At 49.2% G+C, this 13331-nt stretch overlaps 1 protein-coding gene across 1 annotated transcript; it reads right to left on the bottom strand.

Annotated features, from left to right (window-relative positions):
• Nucleotides 1-3617: 3617 nt before the first annotated feature.
• On the bottom strand, nt 3618-13053 carry znf296 (zinc finger protein 296). Its single transcript, XM_056441163.1, has 3 exons — nt 12857-13053; nt 10253-10582; nt 3618-6955 (listed from the first exon to the last, which is right to left on the bottom strand). Exons 1-3 carry the CDS (start codon nt 12906-12908, stop codon nt 5166-5168), a joined length of 2172 nt encoding a protein of 723 aa, XP_056297138.1. The 5' UTR covers nt 12909-13053; the 3' UTR covers nt 3618-5165.
• Between the last annotated feature and the right edge of the window lie 278 nt (nt 13054-13331).

Genomic DNA, 13331 nt, shown 5'->3' with positions numbered 1-13331 from the left:
CCGACCAAACAGACGATCCTCCTCCCACAGGACTCGTCCTCGGTGATCACTGACATTATATCACCCCTTATATGAGCTCTCCTTGTCTTTCCATCCTTTCATTATCTGAAGGTATTGAATGGCAACGAGAGGCCCTGGATTGAGGGATGGCTGCCCGTGGACGCGTTGCCCCTCAACCCGTCCCCACTCACTCTCACTGTTTAAAGGTTAGGAGGGTGAGGGGAGGGGGAAGGGAGGGGAGGCGAAGTGGGTGTAATTCCAGGGTTCAGATTTCACTCTGCGGTCATTGCGGGATGAGGGACGGGTGAGAGAAGGTGGGGATTGTGGGAACTGTGCAAGGATAAAGAGCAGAGAGGGAGTCCTGTGGTTTGTCTGATCACCCCCGAATGCATCTTTCTCCTTCTTGTTATCCCTGTCTCGGTCTGCTCCGCTGATGATTTAATCCTCAGCCTCTGCATTCTCCTTCACAACTATCCTTGGGAGGATGAGGACAACAGGATAGGGACTGCCGACATGATTGGAGGCTACGCGCAGGACGCCATGAGACATGTAATTAAAAAATCCCAGTTAATTGGCTTTTTCCATGATAAAGCACAATCTTCTCATACATTAGTGAGAGCCTCTCATGGCCACAGGCCTGGCCTGTAGGAAAGCAAACATAGAGCTCTGACATTCCCTTTGTTGTGAGCATTTCCAGAGCTAATCATTTTACGTTTAATCTGAGTTTGTGATTGTGCCACTCTGCTGACAGAAAATTGGACTTTGTGTCTATAAACACCCCAAGGTCGAGCTGTCAGATGGCTCAGTCAGCCCATTTATACGGTCGGTCTGAATATTATGCAGGTGAACACCACAGAATATTTTCATCATGATATGACAGTGAGTAGTTTCTCACTTACTTTGGGTGGAGTCCTAATCTAAATATTTGGATTGTGGTGTTCCCTTGTAGGTTCCATCCTTGGTCCAATTTTCTTTTCCTTTTACAGAGAATAAGTAATTTTATTTATTTTTGGGCTTTAAATATACAGAAATGAAAAACAAGAACAAAATAACAACATTAAAAGAAAGAAAGAAAAGCATCTGGTTTGCACTGTCCTCTCAAAAGCAAGATACATCGTGGGAAACATTCAAGTGTTCATATCTTGTGTTATGGTTGTTAACATCGTCCTTTTCTCCCACTTCTCACGACGTTGCTCCACTTGAGCTATTACTCTATTCAATTCAGTTTATTTTGTATAGCCCAATATCACACATTTGCCTCAGAGGGCTTTACAATCTATACACATGCGACTTCCCTGTCCCAGGACCTCACATCGCATCAGGAAAAACTCCCAAAAAATAGGGGGAGAAAAAGTCACAATCAGTCACGATTTTCAACCATCCATCATGTGATGGTCAGCTTGTGCCGTCTCTTCTTAATAGTCTTTTTAATAGCTGCTGGCAGAATGTTCAGCAGATACTCGTCTTCCCCTAACACAGTATCTGTTGTCATATTACCAAAGTAGAGAAACATACACGACTGAGATCTGTCAGAGAATAGAATTTTGACAATAACCTTCTGGTCATTTCCCCAAAACGGTACAATTTCTGGGCATATACAAAATATATGGGAGTGGTCTACATTTACCGTCCCACATTTCCTCCAATATGGATGATATATTTGTAATATAATAAATAATTTTAAAGGTCTATCACTACTATGCAGATAAAATGCAATTGTTCACTTTACATAAACTGTCTCTCTATTTAAAAAAATGAAGGCAGACATTTCCACTGCTTTACGGGAAGGTTTGTAAATTCAGTTAGTTTGAAATAAATAAATGCTCAGTCACATTTTATGAATTTTAGATTTAGAAAATTGTCAGACAAAAACAACATTTCAGTCTCAATAACTTTATAACAAGTATTGATAATGTATTGTACTTGAATGTAGCTGCCAAACTCAAAGTTTTTGTGAATATTGATGTAAATCCGCCACCATGATATAGTTGTATTATATATATATTATCTTGTGAAATAAAATCAATGGAATATAATAATGTGAAATGATCACACTTAATATTTCAAACATCGTGGCTATGGCCCTGGGGATATGGAAAGCAAATAAGTAGGCCTACATTTGTTTTTTTAATTTTATTTTTTGACAAACAGACCATAAATGTCAGAAAACAGTATTTATAACCAGCATTACGGCCCTTTAACAACATTTAAACTGCTGCACAATGTTACATAAACCAAAGATTCTTCCCCTCACAACTCTATAGAAGTAGAATGGGTTTCGTAAAAGTAGGTAAAGTGTGTATATTTAATTAAAATGCCCTGTAACAGTCTCTATTGTGCTTCTGTCCTGAAGCGACCTCTCCCAACTTCAAGTCCAACAACAGATTTATCCGTGGAGACACAAGCATTATATCTCAAAGTCCAAGTCACTGCTGCCCAGGGGAAGTCACTGGTCAGAAAACAGCCTCTCTCTCCCATTGGTCGACATTATAAACTCTTGGTGTTGATTGGCTGCTGTGGGTGCTGATATCGTCCTGTGCAGGGTTGGACGGCGCCGCAGAGAGGTGTGGACTGCAGGAAGACAAAGGGCACTCTGGGACGTGGAACAGATATCCGCTTCTTTAAAGGGGCTCCTGTGCAGTGTTCGGCCGTGGATCACCTTACCTACATAATTGGGGCCATGCGAGCACCAAAGGGCGCTTTCTTTGGCGCCCATCAGACAGGGAGGGCAGAGTTTACCAGAGGGAGCGAGGCTGTCACATGTCCTCCCTCCCTGTTTGTGTCTGTCTCTGTGGAGAGAAACGGACGAACTGACTCATCTGGGTCCGAGGGGCTTCGGTCTTCACTTCCTCCTTATTCTCTGTAACACAATGGTAATTGGTAGGAGGGGGCGTGTGTGCATCTGGTGCAATAACCCCCCCCCCAACACACACACACACACCATCCAACCCCACAGCCCCCCACCCTGTTGAAAGCTCATTAAAAGACCTGCTGTTAATGAGCTAGAGGGATCATAGAACTTCATTTTCATTAGGGGGGGGGGTTAAGGCCAGAGATGCTGGTGCAGAGGTTTTTATGCCCTTAAAATGGAGTCAGCAATTATTCCAACCCCTTGACACTCCCCTCCCACCCTGCGCTGCCTCCTAACATGCCCACAAACAATAACCAAACCGGCCCTCCTCGACGCCGTGTCCCCTGAGGACCCCCGGTCGCCCATGTGCCATCACAACTCACTGCACCTGCACCTCATAAGCTGCAGGAGGACTGACACCAACTCCTCAGATGCATCTGCACACAAACAGTAGAGTCCACATACGCACCACGCGGGCATTCACTCCCGGGCTTCTAGACAAAGCCAGGAACATCACCAGGATGGAAACGAGGAGTGAGGGTCCCGAATCCAAACACTCGCATTCAAAATGAATAACTCAGCGCTGAGTGGTCCTCAGAGGAACGACCCACTCTAACTAAGACTACATCATGGTGGAAAAAAGACACTTATAAATAGTTTCAAGAGCTTTGTTCTGGGTACCAGAAGAAGAAAAGGGGGAGGTGGGGGGAGGAGATATATTCGGAAAAGCAACCACAAGCAGAAAAGACTCCACAGTACAAACATATTTAACCTCAATTCTTTATTGAGGCTCCTTTTGAGAAGGTGAATTACAAAACGGTGTCAACTTTACAAAGACAGCGGAGCGTCGCGACAGCCGGGGGCTCAGCGGGAAGGAGACGACGCTCTGGAAAGTGGAGGCAGTTCATATTATTAATAACAACAATAATAAGCATAGCAACGGCAAGAATGTCAAACTATGTACAAAATCTTCTCCCTGAACAGTTACACTGCAGTCGATCACGATCATTCATGACACAACACACACCGGCGTTTCCCTGACGTGAATGCAAGTGGATCAGACGTGATCTCACCGAGTCGTCGCAGCGGTCAGAGCATGTGTGCAGCTCTCTACTCGTCGACCCGTCTCTTTGCTAAATACGCAGGTTCTTCTGCCCCCCCTCCCCCCAATATGTACACACAAAAGACATCCACGCAAGCTCACCCAAGTGCTTCCTGCTAAACTCCACCAATCAACCAGCTACTCCATCACCTCTCAACCTCTGTAGTTCGGCAGTTACACAGTTCCCGACATGCAAGCATCCATAAATTAGGAATAATTCAAACACAGGCAACCAACAAAAAACAAAAAAACAAAAAACAAAAAAAAAGGACAATTGCAATTGGCTGCCAAACATGCACGAGCCTGGCACTTTACAAATGTAAACGATGAAAGAGAGAAATGACCATCACACGATAATAGGTACACACAGAGAAAATCATACACACCCGTGTCACATCTAGATCTGTGATGCATAGAAACGAACCATGAAAAAAACAAAACACATCAGTAGACGACACATTAAAGTCTCCTTATTCACATTTATAAAATTAGAAAACAGAAAAAAGTCCATACATGCCGTCACAAAGTCAGGAGCACAAGCTTCGCCAGGCTCCTGGAGCCCTGTAAACGTTACATAAGCGACACGTGTTGTGACAACCAAGCGCCTTGAAGAAGAGGAGGCGGACGAACTGCAGGCGCTCGGTGTTTGGATTCATTTCACCCTCATGCCTGTTGAAACATTGATAGTCTTTAAAAGGTCTTCTCAAAAGAAAGCCAGCAACAGCTGGAAAACACAACGTGAGCTTTCTCCCTCGGCTGGAGATATATTAATATTGTTCTATTGCTAAGCATTTTTGTCATCGAATAGAATCCCTTTACGACATTATCTGCCGGTGAATATCCGTCTCCAGCTGTCGGGAGAGACAAATCCCTCGTCTCTTGTTGCACTGCGCTGCAGCGTGGCGATGGGCTTCCTGTGTGTGTGGACTGCGGCGGTTCACTTCCTGTTCGAGAGCTCTGGTAATCTCCCTGCTGAATGTCACGGCCTGGTTCTACTCTCTGTGGTCGCAGAGACCTGGAGGCACTTCAGCTCCAACCGGCAGCGCTGCAGCTGAACAACGTGGCTGCTGGGGGCCTCGGAGAGGGCGGGGCCACCGCTGCTGCCGCCGCCGCTTCTCTAAACTAGGTTTCTGTTTTACGCGACTGTCCGTTCAATGATGGGACGAATTATTTGTATATGAATGGGGGGCTTAAATCCTATAGGGTGCTATATTAAATGTCGACAGAGGTCAGCGCCAAGTTCACCTCCGCGTTGCTCTCAGGCGGCAGATCAGCCGCCGCGACCGGGCCGCGCTCCTCGCCCTCCTCCAGCTCCATCCTCTTCACCACGTCGCTGGGAACTCTTCTCTCCGTCTCTATCCGATCCAGACTGGCCTCGTCCTCCTCCTCCATCTTCACCACGACGGCCGTCTCCTCGGCTTTGATGGCGGCCAGCGTGTGGGCGGCGCTGGCCTGCGCGTGCGCCCCCACGCTGGCGTGGCTCAGGCCGTGGACCTTCTTCAGGTGCTTCTCCAGCGTGGCGTACACGGTGAAGGGCACCGAGCACAGCTGGCACAGGAAGGAGGCCTTGGCGCCCTGCGCGCCGTGCGTCTTCATGTGGCGCGTGAGCTTGGAGCTCTGGGCGCAGGCGTAGTTGCAGAGGCCGCAGCGGTACGGCCGCTCCCCCGTGTGGCTGCGGCGGTGCACCGTCAGGTTGCTGCTGTTCCTGAACTGTTTGCCGCAGTACTCGCAGGCCTCGTCCTTCTTCTTCTTACCAGCGCAGCCAGCAGTAATGTTGCTGTTGTTGCTGTTGTTGTTGTTGTTGTTGTTGCCTCCGTCGCTGACACCTCCTCCGACACTCCTCCGCTCATTCTCCCTCTGCCACTCGTGCACCACCTCGCTGACTTTGGTGGCGCTCCACTCCGTCTCCCTCTCGATGACTTCCCCTCTCTCGTTCTCCCACTCTCCGACCCCCCGCGCCCTCTCGCCCGTCTCCGGCCGCTTGGGCGTGCAGTTGCCGCTGGCGATGCCGCTCTCGCCGCTGCCCCCCGTCTCTCCGCTCTCCAGGGAGCCTTCAGAGGGGCTGGCGCAGGGCGAGGTGTGCCGAGGCGCCCCCGGCCCCTCTGCATCCTCCTCCCCTCCCGCGCCCCCCTCCCTCTGGTACAGCCTCAGTCGCTCCCGGTCGGGCGGTCTGACCTGTGAGGTCGGCAGCATCAGGCCTGAAGCGGGGGAGGGGTGTGTGGGCGGGCTCAGGTCTAGCTCGGAGGGACCGTGGGCTCTGACTTCGGCACCACCCGTTCCCTTTCCCGTGACGCCTCCAGCCGGCTGCATTTGGAGCCTCCCTCTCATCCCATGCCTCCCCACATCCTCCTCCATCACGACCATATCCACCGCCTCATACCCAGCTCCTCCGCCTCCGGCCTCCCGGTGACGGCCCCGTATGTGCCGGGCCAGCTGGCCACTCTGGGCGAAGGCTTGCCCGCACACGCCGCAGTGATAGGGCCTGTTGCAGGAGTGAGTCCGGCGGTGGGTGGACAGGGCGTGGATGGACAGGAAGTGCTGGCCGCACAGCTCGCAGTAAAAGTCGGACTGGAGGGCACTGGTCTGAGAAAAGGGAGAAGCTGCTGGTGGAGAAGAGGAAGGAGACGGCATCAGGCTTCCGGCGGAGCCGCCGGTGTGGTTGGCGTTCCCCTCGGCGAGCTCCCGGAGCCGCACGGAGAAGTTCAGAGCCTGCGTGTTACTGGGGGAGGAGGTGGAGGGGGGGGGTGTCTGATGGGAGCGACTGAGGCGCAGGGCGGAGGGCTGAAAGGCCGAGGCGAGGGCGTGGCTCAGGTGGCGAGGGTCCAGAGTGGCTGTCGTGGACTTGTGCCCTTTAAGCCCTCCTCTTCCTCCTCCTCTCACGTCTTCGTCCTCTTGGTAGATGCTGAAGGCGTGTGTGTGCTGAGCGTGCTTTAAGAGCGCCCATGCTGATGGAAACACGGCTTCACACTGCTGGCAGGTGAAGTAGGAGGGCTCCACCGTCACTGGGAAACAAAGACAGACAAAACTGAGTTGAGACATTTCTTGAGTCCCACTAGGAGTGAACCAATGAGGAAGACTCAGAGATTAAAGACGCAATGACGGATTTTTTGGCAGAGGAAACAGGCTGTGAAAACAACAACGGACATGTTTTTTTACACATCCAGCAGATGCGCCAGTTAGAAATTCAAGTTGTATTTGAGTTCACTTGATGAATTCAAGTCACTCTCTTTTTGTTCCATTTTTGGTCTCCACCAACTCTGGGAAATATCTGGATCTTTACGATGTTCAAGATAGCTACTCGCTTAAAGTGTCTGCACAGTCAGGTGTCAAAGACAATCAAAACAATGACTTAAAAGACACTACAACGTTATAAACACGGAGTAGCAGCACGATGAAAGCCACGTTTACCAAAAGAAAGGCCCAGATAGACAGATATGAGGGTCAGGTGACGAAGAAGTCATGTCAAAGTAAGGAAAAACGTGTGTGGAAAAGTAAGAATCAGAATAGTGAAATGGAGGTGCAGAATCAGAAAGACTAACAGAGATGCAGTCGTGTTGCAAAGTACATCTGGAGATATTTTTATACGTGGATAGCTTTGTCTCCTAACTGAGAGCCACTCTCCAATTAAGCTGCAAATTGCTAATTAGCAGAACGTAGAAAATGAACGCTTTATGCAAATCAGGCCCTGACTCAGCCTGCTTGACAAATGAGGCCTTTCTGCATAAATCAAAATTGGAGAGAAGATCCCCAAATTGAGGGGGAAAACAGTTCATTTTTTTCTTTTTTGTAAAGAGGTTCAAAGCAGACTGTGGTATAAGCCTCTTTCATGTTTCCTCAAGTCAAATCCTTCTGTATTTTACTGGAGGGGGGGAGGAGAGTGAAGATGAAAAAGAGAGCAACTGTTTCTCTTCCCCCCCCCCCCCCTCTCCCGCCCTCCCTCTGTCTGGAGACGAGAGGAGCTGTGGTGTTCATGTCCTTTAACCTAGCCTGAGGAGAAACCCAGGAGAAGTTGAGATACTTCTTTTAAAAATAGGGTGAAGAGTGAGAGAGAGCGAGAGAGAGAGATAGATAGGTAGGTCAGGGCTCAGGAGATAAAAAGAAAATGAGATAAAAAGATTATAATGTCGTACGGGGGGCCAAGAGACACCACAAAGATATGTCACCCCTCAGGATTGTACTTGAGACCCATCCTCCAACCCCAGGCCTCCTCACCCCTCTACCCCCTCCCCAAGGAAAAACTCAAAATCTTTCCCTGAGGGGGGGGGTGGGCGGGGGGGGGGGCTTTTGTCTCGGGGTCCTGGAGTGAAACACAATACCCAGCCGGTTTCTCTTTCCTTCCCTCACTCCCCTCGCTTTCTCTTTTTTTCCTTTTTTGTCAGGATTCCCATTTGGCCTGGGGTAGCACTTGAATATTAAGCAGAAGCAATAACTACTAATTAAAAATGCAGATTGGCTGGGAGCACTAACGAGCAGCAGGCAGAATCTCTTCTCCCTTGGGAGGCAGAGGGAGGAGAAGAGAGAGGAGGAGGAGGAAGGGGGTGCGCGGGCGAGAAATTGAAAGAGGGCAAAGCGAAAGTGTGTTGAAGATGGGGGGAAGAAACGAGGAGGGGGGGGGATGTTGGAGAGGAGGGAAAAAAAACAAACAAGGAGAATAAATAAAAAGGAATGAGACAGATGCACGCAGCTCTCCGGTAATCCATCCCTCTCTTTGCTCCTCGCCGCTTCTCTCTTGCATACAGAGAAGAGATGGAGGACCTTTCTGTTGTGGGATAACTGCCGTTTCACTTTCAGTCATCTCTGAAGCTCAGTTTCCCTCCAATGAAACAACGAGACCTGCTACGACCTCCGAGGCTGCAGGGCGTCCACATCAAACTGACCCGTTGCTGCACCAACGAAGAAGAACTCAAACTTCATAGAAACACTCAAAATCGGGCGAAAATCGCTAATTACCAACTCCACACAAATGCAAGCTACATTCTCTTATGAAACTTCAATGCAAACTTATCCACTTTTTATATTATGCACAGGCTTTCATGCTCTTTCCCCCTCGCCTCGTGCACACATGTTGGGCTTGTTGTGTAATCCTGTCGGCAACATAATTACCAAACTTGTGCGTTCTCTGACTGCAAGTGAGGGATGAACAACGGACTGAAATAGAAAAACAAAAGAGATTGTGGACCGACGGAAATTGGTGCTTGCACCAGTCCCCTGAGCGTTACACAAAGGAAGGAACTGCTAACGTGTGTGCACACGACACAGAGGGTTTCAAAACGTGCAGAGGGGCACTCGTGCCGACGAAGAGCGTGCAGACAGATGCTGTCAATCTGCAATCATTCACAACATCCCGCTTTCTCACCTCAGATACAGCATGACCTTCAAATACATCGGACATCTGACCTTCAAATGCAATAACTCTCCTCCATCTCAAACACATTGGACGTGAAATTTAAAAATAAATAAAAAATTGTAATGAGAATTCATGAATTGCTGATCGACTTCCACCGTGTGGTATCCTATTTGGCATGGCCATCACGGGGTCTGCACTTCTTTCTCCCAAAGAAAAAACGCAGCAGAAAAGAAGAGAAGAAAAAGACTGTCGGGAAAACCGCTTCTAACGTCGGACGCGTGGAATGAGAAGAGAGGGATGGCTTCAGACGCCAAAAATGTGACAACAACAGAAAGGAGGAGAAAGCGACGCATAGGGTTCCCAGGAGCTCAGGTGGCTCGGCCCAGGGCGGAACAGAGGGCGACGGCAGAGGAGCTGCGCATGACGCAACGCCCTCCATGACAGCGAGGAGAGCGGCGCCTCACATTCACTCGGCTGACCGCTTCACACGCCGACAACCATCCGACGCCTCTCCACCAGGGCGGCCCTAAGAACACTGAGACGGTGTGAGGAGGATGTGGTTCCAGTCTCTGTTGTCCAGGGCGCAGTGGGAGACAGAGATGCAGAAACATGTTTACCTGGCCATTCCACCTCAGAGACTGACAGTCAGGGAGATGAGAAGGAGCTCAGGTGCTCAGTGCGGGGCCCTCGGGGCCCCTCTGTGCCCTCCGAACGCTCCTGACGCCTACCCTTTCCACACAATTAGCCTGTGCGTCACTAACTCACGCAAGTCTGCTAATGGCAACGGCTAGCTAATGAGCTGGACTCGGGAAGGGGGAGGGGGGGGGGGGACAGTTGTTAAATTAAGAGGGAGGGCGGGTTGAAAACATTTATTTTTTTACAAAAACAAAAAACAGAGTCACTAATTAGCAACCTGCCTTCTATTTATTTGTCTCCATTGTCGAGGGCTCACCTGCTCTGCCGTGTTCGGCCTTCACTTTCAGGCCCGGCTCCTCCCCCAAAGCTGGGCCCCCTCTCCTCAGCTCGATGAAGGCCGGCCCGAGCGAGTGCTGCGCCTGGTTGGCGGGGGAGGGGGGCGTGGCGTTGGCGCTCGGGTCCTGGTTTCGAGAGCGGCAGCCCCCCTGTTTGTGCTGGATGAACGCCAGGATGTGGGCGAGGGGGAAGGCCCGGCTGCACTGGCCGCAGGTCAGGAGGTCACGACCCTCGCCAGGAGCTTGGACCTGTGGTGCAGGAGGAGGCCGGTCGCCGGAGCAAGTGGCGCCATTCGCCATCTCAGTGACATCTGCCAAACATGACATGAGGCAGAGGGAAGAGAGACAATTCAATTACCAACTTTTAATGTTAGCTACTTCTAATGTTTCACAGATAAACTAATTAACACAGACGGAGACACAAGGACAGTTCATCGCACATGGATTTCAAAGCAGCTAACCCTTTATTTTTAATAAAGCTACAACCACAAGTGATTAGTCAATTGACAGAATCTTAATTAAGTAATTTTTCAAGCAAATATTTACAGGTTCCATCTTTAAAAGGTGAATATTATCTAGTTTTCTTGGTCTCCTATGACAGTAAAGAGAGTTGTCCTGACAACACATTTGAAGACACCCCCTTGAACTTGACAGGTAAAAGTAAGTGGAGGAAAATAATCTGAAGATGAATTGAGACGATTCCATTCAATCCAGTATGTTTCACCCTTGTCCTTCGACAGCCAATGGGTGTAATCTTCTTCTCCCATGGATGTAGGTAGTGTCTAGCAAACGGGTTCTTTATGAGAGTGGTTTCTCTCAAACATTTTAAATCGCAGCCAAAGAGCGTTATTATTTTTACACACATCTCTTTATTTGGCAGTATCTCCAAAATACAGAATACCAAACCTTGACATTTACATCCCATTCTCTCTCTCTCTCTAAAAAAAAAAGGCTGAACATACAGACAACACCAACTTGTGCTGACCCACACTTCTTACAAGAGTCCCAGTAAATGTGGATTTCTTCTTTCCTCTTTGACCATGTTCTTGTGAGTTAACAACAGTGCTGTTCGACCTCAGTGGAACGAGCAGGCGTGGTGATCGAAAGTGCAAGTTTCAGTTGTGAGCTCTAGAGCAATGAGGCCAATCTGCTCAGCCTATACTGACCACTTCCTTTAACCAACCCAGGAGAGATCCGCTCTCTGACTGAGGCCCGCCGCACAGAGACGCCCAACTGTCCATCTTGGCCTCATTCTAACGCGACACTCACTCTGCGCTGTCGGCTAAAGTGACTCGACTTCAAAAAGAAACATTATGACCGAAAGCTTCCGCTAATGTCCTCGCTATTACAACGTGCCCCAGAAAACACAAGCGGCTAGAGTTTCTCAACGGGAAGTGGACTAAAAATTAAATTGTCAAAAAAATGATTGACGGTGTTTAAGATAAGAACAGCCCCCATGTGTTCTGTGCTCACAGATATGTACGGGACAGCTCGGCTCATTCAACAACCTGTCAGACTGCATGCGGTTAGCAGGGAGTCCTTTGAAAGGCCGCAGGTGCACGAGGTAGACACAACTTCAGTCGGAGTAAACTTTGGATAATTCTTAAGAAAGGCTTCCAGTTTAGACTAGGAGGAGGAGGAGGAGGGGTCAGTATTGCTTCAGGCGGTCATGGGCACACCTTGATGCCTCGACTGGATCACCTGCCCCGGCTAACGTACAGGACAGGTACAGACAGTACAGTCTGGAGTTGGCTCTCGCCAGTGGTTTCTCAAAAATGTCACCTTTCCTGTTTCAGGGCTGTTCGTGCGGACTTGCAAGGCGCGGTCTCAACACACTCATGCGCGTACACACGCACAGAGAGCGAGAGAGAGAGAGAGCGAGAGCGAGAGAGAGGACCTGTGGTCACACCAGACACGCACCACTGGTCTCTAGTAGAGAACTGAAAAAACACCAAATGGTGTTCAAGTTTCTCTCTTATTTCCCTCCACACATCACATGCTCGTCCTTTGTGAGCAGCATTGTTGTCTTTATGTTTGAACAGTCTGAATGGGATCAAATAGAGAGACTGAATGGGATCTATTCTACATTTTCACTCAGAACATTATTTACATTTCCAAATGTAATAAAGATTTTTTTTTTTTAAAAGCCAGCCGGTTGGAGCAACTGCCCCAGACGAGCCAGAAACTTGATCGTGGTCTCCTGGATATATTAATCATCGTGTTCGGACCTGTAGTCTCTGAAAACAACGTGCACAAAAAACCGGTCCTTCCTGTATCAGAGCGCGACTGCAACAACAGTAGACACAAACATGGAACAGGAATATGAGCCCTTCTTTAAATATTTCCTAAAGAGATTTTTTTTTAAACACCCATTGGCATCATTTAACTCTATGTACGTAAAAAAAAAATTTTTAAAAAAGTGTACACGTTTGTAAATTAAAAGCACATTAATATAAATGTGATAACTGGTGTGCAGAGCAAACTCAAACCATGCGTTCACAAAGACAACACAAGTGTGACGTTAATTAACACTAATTTCCTCGGACATCCTCACATCCGGCCTCCGGACGGCTCTCCCCGCTTACCTTGAATTGCGCTCAGGTGCTGCGGTCTGCTTCCAAGTTTGCGCCTGGACATCGCGTCGAGCCGTCGGCGCCTTCTCGGGGTCCCGAACCAACAACAAAAACCTTCTGGAACCCAAAAGTCCGTCTCCTCCGAGAAGTTGACCGAAACCTAGAAACACCGCCTGAGAGGACCGACTGCCCGCCGCCTGGACTCTCACACTGAGCTCTGAAGGCTGCGTTCAAGTTCACGCTTCTTCCCCCGCAGCGAGCGGAGGGCAAAAGGGGGCATGGGCGACTGCAGGCACCGCCCGCTCCTGCGACCCTGACCCCGCCCTCCTCGGGTAACACACTCCGCAAACAAGCTCGTCTATCACTACTCGAAAGCCTCCCCCCCCCCTCCCACACACACACGTTTAATGTTTAGTCACCCACTCAACACGCGTTTGCTGTTGGTTTAAATTAAGAGTTTCACAACCGATAGAGGAACACCGACATG

The sequence above is a fragment of the Pseudoliparis swirei genome, chromosome 20 (genome assembly GCF_029220125.1).
Source record: "Pseudoliparis swirei isolate HS2019 ecotype Mariana Trench chromosome 20, NWPU_hadal_v1, whole genome shotgun sequence".
In the NCBI taxonomy this organism is placed as follows: Eukaryota; Metazoa; Chordata; class Actinopteri; order Perciformes; family Liparidae; genus Pseudoliparis; species Pseudoliparis swirei.
This window is presented reverse-complemented; position numbering and strand designations above follow the sequence as displayed.

Bases quoted from the DNA above. Each gene is read 5' to 3' on its own strand.
- znf296 (XM_056441163.1), bottom strand. From the start codon at position 12,908: ATGTCCAGGCGCAAACTTGGAAGCAGACCGCAGCACCTGAGCGCAATT. The intron at 10,583-12,856 runs GTAAGCGGGGAG...CATGTTTGGCAG, and splicing joins GCACCTGAGCGCAATTCAAG to ATGTCACTGAGATGGCGAAT. The intron at 6,956-10,252 runs GTGAGCCCTCGA...TTTGTTTCCCAG, and splicing joins GGCCGAACACGGCAGAGCAG to TGACGGTGGAGCCCTCCTAC.